The 13,335-nt window shown below is 44.1% G+C and overlaps 2 protein-coding genes across 6 annotated transcripts in view; one reads left to right on the forward strand and one right to left on the reverse strand.

Moving 5' to 3' along the window:
• IQCE (IQ motif containing E) overlaps positions 1-949 on the reverse strand; it is a 20,048-nt gene extending 19,099 nt beyond the window's left edge. The window contains exons 1-2 of one of the 5 annotated variants that reach the window (XM_065684543.1): positions 453-519; positions 76-179 (exon numbers count right to left, since the gene is read on the reverse strand). Coding sequence is in view for 2 of the 5 variants with exons in the window: in XM_065684544.1 (XP_065540616.1) it covers positions 532-718 (187 nt within the window). In the remaining 3 variants the exon portion in view is untranslated. Of the gene's footprint in view, positions 1-75; positions 395-452 lie in introns of those variants that run through there. The other 4 variants (XM_065684544.1, XM_065684541.1, XM_065684542.1 and 1 more) reach the window with 4 other exon arrangements.
• BRAT1 (BRCA1 associated ATM activator 1) lies at positions 692-10,093 on the forward strand. The gene is made up of 13 exons (XM_065684539.1): positions 692-1,249; positions 1,497-1,651; positions 2,397-2,544; positions 3,433-3,805; positions 3,894-4,010; positions 5,068-5,159; positions 5,393-5,511; positions 5,903-6,089; positions 6,621-6,694; positions 7,269-7,371; positions 7,651-7,749; positions 8,774-8,952; positions 9,136-10,093. The coding sequence occupies exons 1-13, from the start codon at positions 1,087-1,089 to the stop codon at positions 9,865-9,867; spliced, it is 2,541 nt and encodes an 846-aa protein (XP_065540611.1). The 5' UTR covers positions 692-1,086; the 3' UTR covers positions 9,868-10,093.
• Positions 10,094-13,335: the final 3,242 nt, after the last annotated feature.

Genomic DNA, 13,335 nt, shown 5'->3' on the forward strand with positions numbered 1-13,335 from the left:
GATTGACAACAGCAGAGCAAGTAAACCAGCTTTTTGTGCTGGCTGAGAGCAAGCAAGTACACATCTCGCACATGCCACATAGTTTTTAATTTCCTGAGGCAATGTTCCTTGCAGCACACTGATTATTTGCTGTTATTTTAGGGGCTCTCACTGTGGGAGATCTCTCTACCCAACTGCAGCTATCACATTAGGAATCAGAGAATACAGAAGGCACTCAGCCTTGATACGAGATGGCAAACAACAGCACATTCACCAGGATATTAACGTGCAATAACAAAAACCACCAGTCCTTGGAAACCCTCACACTCCTTTTGCTTTTGGAAAGCAGGCCCAACTACAGCCACCTACGACAGATAAGAGCACATGGTGGCTCCCATTAAAGGGCCTCAGATCCTCCCCCTGGAATCAAACCCTAACCACCCCCCGCGCCATCCTCCTAGTCACCGCCTCACCAGCCCGTCCAGCTTGAGGGGGCTCCAGGCTTTGCCTTGGGGCTGAGGCCTCCTCCTCCTCCTCACCCCCGCTCCTTACCAGCTCCTCCCCACGGCGGCCTTGGCGGCCTGAGGGCAAGCCGGGCTCCCACCGCCAGAGCTTCCGGGTTGCTGAAACCATGGCAACCAGCCGCGAGACGGCGGAGCGGGAGACAAGGGCGCCTGCGCAGAGGGACCCGGGAGGGAGGGACCGGCGCCTGCGGAGGCTCCACCGGCTCCGAGCACATGCAGGCACGCGGGCGGGCCTCGGTCCGGCTGCGGGCTGCGAGTGCCACCAAGCGGCCCCGAGCGGCAGGAACCCCGGCAGGGTGTAGAGACAGGAGCGCAGGAATCGAGCGTAGGGACACGGCCCCGAGAGCAGCGCCGTGCGGGCACTGCCTCTGGAGCAGCCACGGGGCCTCCTCCTGACCCTCTCCGTTGTCCCACGGAGGCCGACACGGCCGAGGACCACGCGTGGGACGCTCGGAGCGCGGTCAGCACCCGCTCGGTAACGGTCTCCTTGGCAACGGTCTCCTTGGCAACGCCCCCTTGGCCACGCCCCCCGCCCTTTGCGACACTCGCTTTGCGGCCGGTCCCTCACGGTATCGGGGTGACTATGTTCTCCCCGGAGCCCCGGTCCCTTCTCCCGGCCATGACCCGCGAGTGCTCAGTGCTGCTGCCGCGAGTCTGCGCTGCCCTGACCCACCCGCGACAGCCCCGCTACGATGACACCTGCCTGGAGAAGCTGCTCGACTGGTTCCGGAGCCTGACGGCGCTCGGTGAGTGCCCGCCGCTTGCACTGGTCGGAGCGGGAGGGAGGCATGCAGGCCGGGACCCTGGGGCAAGCCCCTCTCAGAGGTCCTGTTCCCTTGGTGACACCGGAAAGCGCTGTTTGATACCTGGGTGAGCCCACAGTCGTCTCTTAACTGTTGTGGGGGGTTACAGGCACCTCGGAGTTATGAGGGAGAAGTCCTGGTAGTGACCCTCCATCTTCTCGCCTCTCTTTGGGCAATGCCCGGTCGCTAGATCCTAGCGTGGAGCTGGTGCAGGACAACCCCTGTCTGATGGAGTTCATTGCCTCCGTGCTGGCACTGCCAAAGCCCAGTCCGAGCATCCTCTCCTTCACCCTGCGGTTAGCTGGGATACTTGCTGCTTCCGAAAGCCGCTTCCAACACTTGCAGGTGAGTTGGCTACACAGGTACCTGCTGCCATGTGTCTCTTTCCTCCTCTGTGGAGGAAAATGTACATAGTCTGCTTATATAGCTTATGGCGTGCATCAAACAACTCAGCAAACAGTGATATGATAATGAAGACTCACCATTGTACTGTTCCTTCTCAGTTCTCATGTAAAGTTGCTGGCTTCTTACTTCTGTCTTGCCCCAGTAATACTATGAATGTTAAGAGGTAGTGCTTCTCATTTTCACTTCAACACAGGATATGGGATAACACAATCTCAAAGCAGTCATTGCAAGATGTATCCCTGGATGGATTCTGTACATATTAACTGCACTAACAGACGTAGCTTTCCCTCCAGCTTTCCTCGGTTGACAGGAAACCTCTGATTCCCTGCAAAAATGAAGGAGTTATTTAAGGCCCTGCTTTCTACAATAGTATACATTTATAGTACAAAACCTAAAAGGCTTTGTTCAGGGAAGAGATGCATACAATTGCATAAAGCAGTCTAATGGAAGTGATATACATGTAAGTTGTCACTTGCACCTTAAAAACAAGTGATTTTTGTTTTGAACACCTCTGTTGCTTAGTCTGTGAAAGAGATACATGTTGAGTTTAAACATGGGCTTCTGAAGCAAGGAAAGGTTTCACTTAAGTATTGATACTCTTGCCTTGGATGACAGAGCAGCCTGCCCACTCCCCTCGAATCCTTTTGCTTACCGTTTGCTCTGTGTTCTCCTCTGGCCTCCTCAGCAGGCGAAGCTGTTGGTCAGGCTCTTCGGCACGGATGGGCCCCTGAGCAGCGCTGTGTGGGAAGATGCCTCCGTGCGAAGTGGCTGGGTGAATGGTGTGCACAGCATGATGCAGCACCAGCCTGCCCTCCGCTTCCTCTGCGAAGGTGGTGAGTACTTCTAGGACTGGTAACTCCCTAGAGCCTCTGTGTTGCTTCCATTCCAGTCTGTTGCTCAGGTGTCAAATAAGAAAGGAGTTTTCATTTACTGAAGATAAAAATAGGCCATTTGTAACACGTAAGTCACTAAAAGATGGTGGGGGTTTTGTTAAATTAGTTATGCACTTAATTTTTTTATTATTTTTTCTCCAAAATGCTGAGGATGGTGTCCTTTTTAGATATGAAAGAGGCAAACCTTATGAAACACATGATAAAAATAGCTTATTAAAAGCCCTCTGTATTCTTATTTGTAACTCTTATTGAAAGGTTCGTTTCAATATGGTTTTAGTGCAGAAAAACTAACCAGGGGCTCATTTATCTCCTAATGCTTGCACACATTCATATTCCCATTGCTGTTATGCAGGTAAATTCTGCTGTTAACTTTAGAACCCATGTACAGAGTGGCCTAAAAGACTGGATTGGTATTAACATGCAGCATGCAATTTGCCCATGTGGTGGAAAAGTAGTGCATTGATGTTTTTCCTGCTGGTTGTGCCCAGAGATGGTACAGGCTCATTCCATAAATACAGAATTGAGCAGGCTGTTAACTCTCCTAATATTACTAATGTTATATCAAAGCTGTATTCTGTTCCTGAGTTATTAAAACACCAGAGAATATTAAAACAGTTTTACCTTCTTTTTTGTTTGTCAGTAAGGACTGGCTGACTTTGAAATGCCATAGAGACTACAAAATATAGTATAAAATCCCCCACCAACACTATTGAAAGCTGTGTGGTACTTGAATTAGAGCAGTATATAGCTGGAGTGCAACAATGCTCCACCTCACAATAGGAAGGCTGTTGTTTTTTTCCTCCAGTGACTTGTTTTGTTTTCACACAGGAGGCATAGATGTGATCTTCACTCTGCAAGGGGATCCCAGCCTGTTTGTGGCTTCAGCTGCCAGTCAGCTTCTGGTGCACGTGCTCACCCTCTCTGCAGAGTCTGAAACAACTAAACCTCTCACTACAAAGGACTGCGACTGGCCAGCATGTGCCCAAATGATTATAAAGCACATAGAAGATTCCCTTCAGTCCAGCTCTGCCTCTCACATCGAGCAGTCATTAAAACTGTTAACTAGTTTGTTTGGCAGCTGTCATGCTCTGTGGACTGAAGTACTTTGGTTAAGGATAGCAAAGCAGATAGAATCCTTCCTGATGGAAGAGACTCTTCAAGTACAACATATGCTGGCAAATCTTTTGCTTAAAATGTCAAGGTAAAGATCTGGGAGCTTGGATCCGGTGATGAGACATATCTGTTTTCCACCATCTAATAGGATATTACTTACACTTCTTTCTTCTCAGGTCCCCTGTGTTTGACACTGAAGGCAGTTTTTGGGCATTGGTGACTTCTGCTTTAGAACACTTAACCCCAGTACAAGCAGGTCCTTTGGCAGTGAGAATTCTGAGGCTCTACAAATGGTAGGACTACCTGCAATGAAATTTTTGGACTCTGGAAAATGTTTCTGTACTAATATCTTTGGTGGTTTTCCAAGAGCAGTATTTTTCCTCACTGCATTTTCCACTACATTCCTTAATATGTAAAAGTGGTTGGCAAGAACCGTGCTAGTAGCTAGCATCTTACCTACAGCCAGCCAGTTTCTTCCTGAAATAGGAAAATTCTTTAACTTCATAGTGCCAAGGTTGACCAAGAGGGACACAATTTGACTGCCTGTCAAATCCAGTAGTCTCTGTTCCATTTTCTCTTTCACAAAAACAATGACTGATGTAAGAGCTTCCACTGCTGTCCAGCAGAAGTGTACATCTGGAGACTGTTGACAGTTGCAGAATAACTTCTACAGGTTCTTTCTAATCTAAGTTATTCAGCCTCTTGCTCAGTGTAGGACAAACTTCCAAGACAGATCAGATTGCTCAGGGCCTTCACCATTCAAATTTCAAATATCCTTGAGGCTGAGGGTTCCACAGCATCTCTGGGCAACCTTTCCCAGTCTTAACCACTTTCATTTCACTATGAAAAGTATTTTCTATATATCCAGTTGAAATCTGCCATCTTGCAATTGAAGATTCATGTCTCATATGCCCCGAGAAGCCTGCCTCTATTTTCACTGTAATCCCCCTTTAGGGTGTAAAAAAGCATCAAGTAATCATCAGATGAATACAGCACATATGGATACTGATTTACAGGCTAAGTAACACCTGATTTAAGATATAAGGACTTCACTTTGTTGACAAAAAATGCTTCTTTCTAAATCCCCATCTTGCACAAAATCCCACTCTGTTTGCATAGCTTGATAAGGCTGTTTCCGAATTCCAGAGCCATTTCTCTTCTGCTTTTGGTTAGGCAGGGAATCTTGAAAGAAGGCTTGAACTGCAATAATACTGTACTTGCTTTGTCATTGCTGGCTTGTTTAAAAGCCTGTGTGGAAAAAACCCCAACATCTTGCTCAGCATTTGGGGACAGATTTTGGGAAAGAATTGAAGTGTTCCTGTTTTGGTAACTGCTGTTTCCTCCTTCAAGCCCTCAAGATGTGAGGATTCAGGCACTGACTGTTCTACTTCAGCCAATGGACTGTATTTTGAGAGCAGCCTCCCAGCCTCTGGAATACGCAGGTACAGTTGTGATAAAATAGTGGCAAGCACACTAGCCTCTAACTTAAACTGCAGTGCAGACAAAACTGGAGGAGGAAGAACAGCAGTGTTTGTAGTAAAGTGCAGCATCCTACTGACACTTGCATTTGAAAGGGTGTTCGTACTACATCGTATGAGCATCTTGGTTAACTTTAAAAGTCACAGTCCTTTGTATTCACTTATAACCCAAGCTCTTCCTTTCTTTCATCCTCTAGGTTTGTTGGATGAGTCTGTTAGTGATCCCATCACTATTGAAAGTCTTCTGTCCTCCAAGTCGTCTTGTGCTAGTCTCCTGTGTCAGACCCTCGCTCATCTGAAGGAGCTGCTGTCTCTGGTAACATTCAGAGAAACTAAAAAAGCCTTGTTTTGGTATCAAATTGGTCCTTGAAAAACAGTGTTAATATTGGTTGCAGAGTTTTCCAGTAGAGGGACTGCACTTAGTTTAAAATCCATCTTCACAAGCTTTACCATACTTCACTGCAATTATTGATCCAGTGGAAAAAAACATAAATTGAACTGCTTTCCCAAGCAGTGAAAAGAATCTTTTTCCATCTGTGCCATAGCCCCTGGGAGAGAGCAAGATAATTTGAGTTATTAGCATTGTGGTACCTTAAGAACATACTAAAAATAGCAATTTTTGCTGCCTCCTGAAGAAAAACTTCTGCTCTGTATGCATACCTGAGACTTTTGCTGGAAACTTCTTTTCCTTTCTCCCATCCTATTAGGTTGATTTGCCCATGGATTTACCCTCTACACCTTTACTACGCTCTCTCATGACGATACTACAATTCTGTAATGGCTTCCTGAGTCCAGCATCTACTCTGGGAAGCACAGTAAGCCGAATCTTGATCAATAGCTTCAGAGTGCAGAGGTCAGCTCTTGATGTCCTAGCAGCACTCTCAGAGCAGAAAGGTGAGTTGATGTTTGCATTTTAAATGTATTTTATGTATTTTTGCAGAAAAATTTGGGAAATAAATAACTGTTCTGTAGTTGCAGAATTTTTCGTTCCCTTTCACTGATCTTTCTGAATAAAGATCATACAATCATAGAATAGTAAGCGTTGGAAAGGACCTGAAGGTCATCTAGTTCCAATCCCCCTGCTATGGGCAGGGTCACCACACACTAAGCCATATCACCCAAGACTCCATCTAACCTGGCCTTGAATGCTGACAGGAATGACCGCTTCCACCTCTGTTTCCACTTCTTCCTACTGTCTTGGATGAACTTTTTTGTTCATGAGCTAGGGCAGGTAGTGCTGTCATTAAGAAGGTTTTAGTGCTTGTGAAAAATTGGATGTTTCTCCTCTTCTCTGAGAACTGTACTTGCTTTCTTCTCCAAAATAGTTTTATAATCCTGTGTCTTTCTGTATTTCAGCAGCTGGATTGCAATTCAGCTGCTCCTTCTCTTGGTTTTGGTCCTTTAGTTTTGTTGTGTATGTTTCAGGCTGTGACACACTCATAGGAAGTGTATTTGATGTCCTTCTGGCATACCTGGAGAGTCCAAACACCAGCCCTACTGTGAGTATAGAACTATGGAATGATCCAAGTCTTATTAGCTTGCCCCAGTGGGATGTAGTTCTGAGAAGCTGTCTGACAGTAGTTGTTTCTTAGCACAGTTTGTATTAGAATAAGTAGGAGACTTGTTTTGGTTCTTCATGGCTTGCAGGAAATAGCTAAAATTCTAATGAGCAAGTAACTGACCAATATATTGAGTGTTCTTGAACAGATGGAAGCCATCACGTCTGAAAGTAGTGCCAACATACTCAACTTGACATGTTCCTGAAGTATTGAATTCTTTGCATTAAGGAGTTTTGCTTTCTTGCTTTGTTTTGTTCAAAGGAGTGATGACAACTGCAGATCAAACAGTGGAGGTGCTAAAACTTCAGAACATTAAGCTGAGAACATTCACTTTCTAGGAGTTTGTTAGAAATGTTATAGAAGCACCATTTATTTGTGGCTTCTTAATAAAGAAGTGTATGTACTTGTTTATGCCAAGAATTTCACTTTAAGATTGAGGCTAAACCAGATTTTATCTTGCAAAAAGACAACAATGCCTCCCATAATGAAGTAAATCTGCTTTATATTGCATCAGGTTCTAAAGACAACATTTCAAGCCACATCCAAGTGGTTGGTGCGCTTGCAGGAAGTGTCCTGCTCTAACAGTCAGTGGCAACAAGCTGAGAAGATTTTGGAAGGTGAGAAAGCTATTCAAGTTGGGATAAACAGCAGGTAGTGGCATATGTGAAATCTGCTCTTTCTTACCTTTCCTGCCTAAAGCACTAAGATTCATTTGTTTGCAATTATGCTGGTTTTAGGTTTAGCTGCCCAAGTAGTGCTTTGAAGAGCTCTGGGAGAAGCATACAGCAGCAACAAAAGGGATTGCATAAGATTAAATAGTAGAGAGGTTGTACAGCAACTGCTTCAGTAAAGCTTGTCTTTCATGTGCATTCAAGCTTGTCACTTGGCTTTTACAGATGTGTTTCTGGTGCTGCAGAAGCGTTTGTGCAGTCCTTGCTGGGAAGTAAGAGATTCTTCTCTGGAGTTCCTCACTGTCCTGATTAAATGCTTGACAGGTAGGTGTAGAGATTTAATGCTTCAGATTGGAGGAGTGTTTATTTTAATGTTATGAAAGTCAGCCAGTCTGATGAAGCATCCTCTGACATGTATCTAGAGGACTAAGAAAAAAAAAAGTGTCAAGAGTTTTACTCTTTGATCATGATCAATATCTGACAAAAAGATTAATAACTTCATCCTGCTGTTCTGTTGCATTCAAATTGCTGTGCCCTTCTTTTGGTCAGTTAAACTGAGGGATGTTAAGACAGTCATGTGTGTACAGATGTGTCTGTCAAGGCAGGCAATGATCCTTAATGGCTGATAAAACTTTCCCATTTTTCCTGTTTGCTCTGCAGTGGAGTCTGCTCAGTTTCACTCAGCAGGCTGGGGTCTGGACTTTAGGAGGCTAAAGGCCTCGATCTGCTTTGCGTGCTTTAGGTTAATTATGTTTCCACTTCACTGGTAGCTCAGGCTTCGCAGCAGGTAGCACTAAGGCAATGCTCATTCTCTTACAGTAGCTCTGTGACGTTGGGAAAGAGGGATGTTGTCAACTACTGTTGTCCCTAGGGCACAAAGGAAATATCCAGCACACTCAGCTGCTTTAGCAGTTCACCCTGCAGCCACTTTCAGTGCTGCAGTTACATTATTTTTCTTTGCCATATGCCTTGAGAACAAGAAAAGAAGACTATTTTTTCCACCTTTAAGGAAAGGCACATGTTTGATGAGGCTGAAACCATGTCCCCACTTGCATGGAGAAAGGTTTTCCTTGCCAGTAGAACAACTGTAAATTGATTTTTCCAAGCTTCAGTGTCTAGCAGGGCTTGACTCAAAGTCACCAAGCTGCTGGAAAATAGGGAGCCTGACACAGAGCATCTGTGCTCTTGTGAGCAGCTGCCTGGTCTCTGCAGTGGCTCAGCTCACTGGCAGCTGTCCCTGCAGTCAGTGGGCATCCTTGTATGACGCAAAGAACTGTTTGCATTGGAAACAGTTACATGCTCTGAGAGAATAAAGCCTTGCTTCTTTGGATTGCTGTCTTGTTTACAGACCAGGATGAGTTCAGACAGTCTCTCCTGTCTTCAGAGGTGCCAAGGCTTACAGAAAATCTTCTGGAGGATCCAGAAAGCTATGTGCGAGCAAGTGCTGTGACCGCTGTGGGACACTTGGCCTTCATTACTTACTTTGCTCCAGAGTCACCTGTTGTAGAGAATCAGTGTAATAAAGAGGTATGATGAATTTGTGTAGCCCACTGCAGAATTGAGTAGAGCTACACATCGGTTAACCTGTGAAGAGAAACAAGTACAGCAGTAATCTTGTCTCATGCAGGAAGACCTCACAGTAATGAAAAGACTTGTTTCTTTGCATGTTCCTCTCTTCATTGTGCTTTCTCTTTGTCTTTCTACATTTAGAACACCATAGGAAAGCTTCAAGAAATCCTGTCAACAGACCCAGAGGGCTTTCCTAGGAGGGCTGTCATCAGCATCTTCATCGAGTGGGTGAGACAAGGCTGCACAGGTCAGCTGGAAGATACAGAGCAGTTTGTCTCTAGAGTGATCCAAACAGTGGAGCATGACTTAGACTGGGAAGTCAGACTTGGTGGTTTGGAACTGGTTGACATTTTCTGTCATCATGCATTTTGCCATTTTGGCCTTCCTAAATGCCCATATGCTCCTGTCTCATCTGCAGTCACGAGTTCCATTCATCAGAATGAGGTGCTGCAGATACTTTGCCGAGCAAACCTGTTTAGCTTTTTGTTTCGGTCTTTGTGTGACTGTGACCAGCCAGTAGGTCAGAGAGCCTGTGATTTACTGCTTAACCTAAGGATTAATTTCTATCCAACTTTTACCCCAAGGGATTCACGAGAGACTGAAGATTCACCTGTAGGACATAGCATTGCCTGGTTACAAAGGACACTAAGGCAGGGTTCTCTGGCCAAAAACTTCCCCACGGATGGTGGTAATGGAGTGGATTTCCAAGATCCAGAGAGCATGATGATAGCTTTGGGTACAATAGACTTAGAAGAGCTACGTGATGAGCTAAATAAAAGTAGTGACCACATAGAGAAAAGCCCTCAGTCTCTCTTACAGGACATTCTTGCTACTGTGGGGACCATAGAGGAAAATGAAGCTGACTGTTACTGAAGATAAGATACCTTTTGCTTTGAGGGAGCAGTTTTTAAGCAGTTTTCTTCTGGGGGAGAACTTTTTGCTACTATGAAGTCTTTCTTCGGAGAGGATGGAAAGAAGCGTTACACTGAATAGAGAAAAAGATTGTTTTGTTAGCTTTTAAAGGGGCTAGAAAATCCTTGTTTTAATACTGTTGTTAAAGTGTAGTTTCCAATAAACTGTGATTTGTTTTTCAAGTAAACACATGAAGAAATGCTCTTTTCTTCTTTCTTTAAGTACTGCCTCTTCTAAGAAAGCACCAGGCTATGCCTACATAAGGAAACATTTAGAAAACAAAACAGTAACTGAAAACAAGTTGTTGCATGCTCCTTTTAGAGCCAGAGTAGCTAAAACTGATGAAGACTTGGGTTTAAGAGATGGATGTTTTGACCATGTCTGTATCTCCATTGAAAAAGCAGAGTTCTCTGGTTCCCTGCTGCATTTTGAGGTCTAGAGCAGAAGGTGGTAGTTAAGGAGTCAAAAGCTGATTATCCTTAATATTACAGGCTTTCTTCCATAGATAACATAGTTGTTTGATCTCAGCAGTGATACTAAAAAGCTGACTTTGCACTTAATGAAAGCCAGAAACAAATTCATTTTGCTGAATTTTTCAGGTGGTCCTATTTCTCTATTCCTAAAGAACTAGAATAGCTTCTAACTACTAAGAGAAGTTGTCATCAGCAGCATTTTCATGATGAAATAGATCTTTGCCTAGATTTGGTAACCAGTCAGAAAGCAGTGTTGGAATTCACGCTATAGCTGCTGTTTTCTAAGTAAAAAAAATCGCCAATTTGTTTAAAAACTAAGGGAATGCCGTAGTTTGTAACTTACTCCAATGTCTTGCCACATGCTAAGAAGCTTCCTGAAACATACGAGTTAAAAAAGAGGAGTACAAAAGGAGTACCTTTACCAGTAGGTCAAGTCATGTTGTATTCCTTTCCAGTACTGTTACTAAGCATCCTTTATCCTGCATCCTATCCTGCAGCAGTACAATAGGATGAGATGTACTTTGAATTTCTTGCTGCTGAGGTTGAAGGTTTACTCTGTGCCTTTTAATGAAGTCAGCACACTTACCTAGCACGCTATGCACAGCTTTGTGTGTGTCAGAGCCCCTAGGTGTTGTACCAGCAGCTGTTATTAGGAGAAAGTAGCTCTGCTTCTGTTGCCTGAGCAGGGTCAACACTTGGCAAAAGACAGAAGATATTAAGAATCAGGCCTTTTCCTGCCTCTGCATTGTTCTCAGAAATTGAAGGGTTAGCGAGAGAGAAATTATTTGCTCCTAATAAGCATGGACTGTTTGTGGAGTGCTAGCACTCCTGTCTGGTGAAGGGATTATAGTTCCAAAACTAGCTTTATGTGCTAGCAGTAGGTCAGACCAGCAGAAAGGAGACAGCAGGTTGCCAGGTAAATGTCTTCTTCCTGTTCAGCACTGGAATTCTTGTGATTTTGGGGTTGTGTAGTTTAGGAGACTCCAAGGAATTATTTAAATAGCAAATTGAAAAAGTGACTTGCTACACTGACTTGCTTCTTACCAGGGTCTCTTGACTCCCAGACCTATTAATTCTTAATAGAACTCTTATTCTTAATAGTTCTTAATAATTATCATTATATTAATATTCTTAATAATAGTTAATATTAATTCTTAATAGAACTCTTTAATTAGCTGGGGTGATGATGACATTGTTAAGTTTATACCTTTTGCCCAATTGCAGTCCAAAGTCTTGCTTATACACAGGATGCTTGTACACTAAAAATCAGATGTACAATGAACTGGGGGGGCTCCTTATCTGTAGAAGGGGAATTAGGGACTCATTGCATCTTTCATTGAAAACCCGTCTCCACCTCGAGCAATTAGGTAACTCAGTGCTGATTCTGTAGTTACCTCTCTTCTGAGCTCACTACATTGCCTTACATTGTTTTCTCTGGTGCTCTAGTTACAGCGGTGTCTTATGAACACTGAGATGCTTGTACTGACATCCTACATTTGATAACTGGGAGAAACATGAAAGGTCATGAACATCCAAGCAGTGTGAGGAACAAATGCCAGGGACTGGAGGAGTTCAGGGAGATGAAACCAAACTAAAAACCCCACAATTCTTTCTACAGAGGACAAAGGCAGTGGGATTTGACCTGGAAAATTGGCCATCAAATTTGTAAACTCACACCAACAGCTACTAATGTGAATCATCCATCATGCTGGAATGCTCTAGCATGCTCATCTTTCCACACTTAAGAACTCATTCGAGCCCTTCCCCATTTACACTGCTAACTCATTTTCAACCTGCTTCTTACCTACCAAAGCTTTTTTTGCACCTCCACAGGATCTTTATCCCAGCCATGCAGCTTTCTGTTGGGTTAAGAACTTACACCATGTGTTATGTCTTGCCAAGGAGCTGTGGTTATCTGGTGCACCTAAGGGGGCAGCTTTAATTCTCAAGGAGACAGTCCAGAGAAACGGCCTTGTTACTCTCAGTCGCAGACTGAGCGTTCACTTCAACAAGTGCTATTGCTACTTACCACTTCACAACGTGATGATAGCAGTCCTTCCACAAACTCTCTACATCCAGCTTGCTTCTGTCACACACTGAGGACTCCAGTGACATGAAGGAGGAGGTACCTGGCCTGCTGTTCTGGACACAGGAGAAAGCTCAAAGCTGCCTTTTTGGGATGGATGGCACACCATCAACTGTGTAGCTGTGCACAGCTCCTGCAGGAGGCAGGCACCACCAAGAGAGACTTCTCAGCACACCCACCACCTGATTTCAGCAAAGAGTATGGCCAGACATGGGCCTTATTTAATGCAAGAGGCACCAAGGTGCAGGACTGTCATTTGCTTTAATGTGGGCTGTGGTTAGCAGGCAGCAGCAGTACAAGTGGTATCAATGCAGAACATCACAGATTAGAAGAACTGATGTCTCCAATGGCTGGTTCTGTGAGAGAAAATTAGAAAGCTCATTTCAGCTGTTTTATCTGCACAAGGGCAATGCAAGTTCTGTTGTCTGATCTATACACAGGTATGAAATTCTAGAGTTGCTTTCAACACATTTCAACAAAGCTCTGAAGAAAGGATTGAGCTCAGACTTAAACAGACCCAGGAGAAATAAAACATCTTTGGCTCAGCCCTACAATAGCAACAGCTTTATATAAGCTGCCAAAACAACTGTTGTTGATTTTCTGTTTTAATACACTGGACATTTAAAACCCAAAGAATGCTCTTTGCCTAATTATACTAATTGCACAACTCAGTCAAAAATGGGCCATAAGTGTCTCGGGCTGTTGCTTTAGCTTCGATATATGTGATCTGTGATGAACTCATGCACATCTTTGCCATTTCTTTTGTCTGCCTCTAACAAAATTTGCTCTCCCTTTCAATACATATTCATCAAGGCTTCTAAAACCCACCGTGTGTTAAACAGGAAACTCATCAACCAGCTTCACTGCAGA

This window comes from Lathamus discolor, chromosome 6, assembly GCF_037157495.1.
Source record: "Lathamus discolor isolate bLatDis1 chromosome 6, bLatDis1.hap1, whole genome shotgun sequence".
Taxonomy (NCBI): Eukaryota; Metazoa; Chordata; class Aves; order Psittaciformes; family Psittacidae; genus Lathamus; species Lathamus discolor.

Bases quoted from the DNA above. Each gene is read 5' to 3' on its own strand.
- BRAT1 (XM_065684539.1), top strand. From the start codon at position 1,087: ATGTTCTCCCCGGAGCCCCGGTCCCTTCTCCCGGCCATGACCCGCGAG. The intron at 4,011-5,067 runs GTAGGACTACCT...TCCTCCTTCAAG, and splicing joins ATTCTGAGGCTCTACAAATG to CCCTCAAGATGTGAGGATTC. The intron at 8,953-9,135 runs GTATGATGAATT...TTCTACATTTAG, and splicing joins AGAATCAGTGTAATAAAGAG to AACACCATAGGAAAGCTTCA.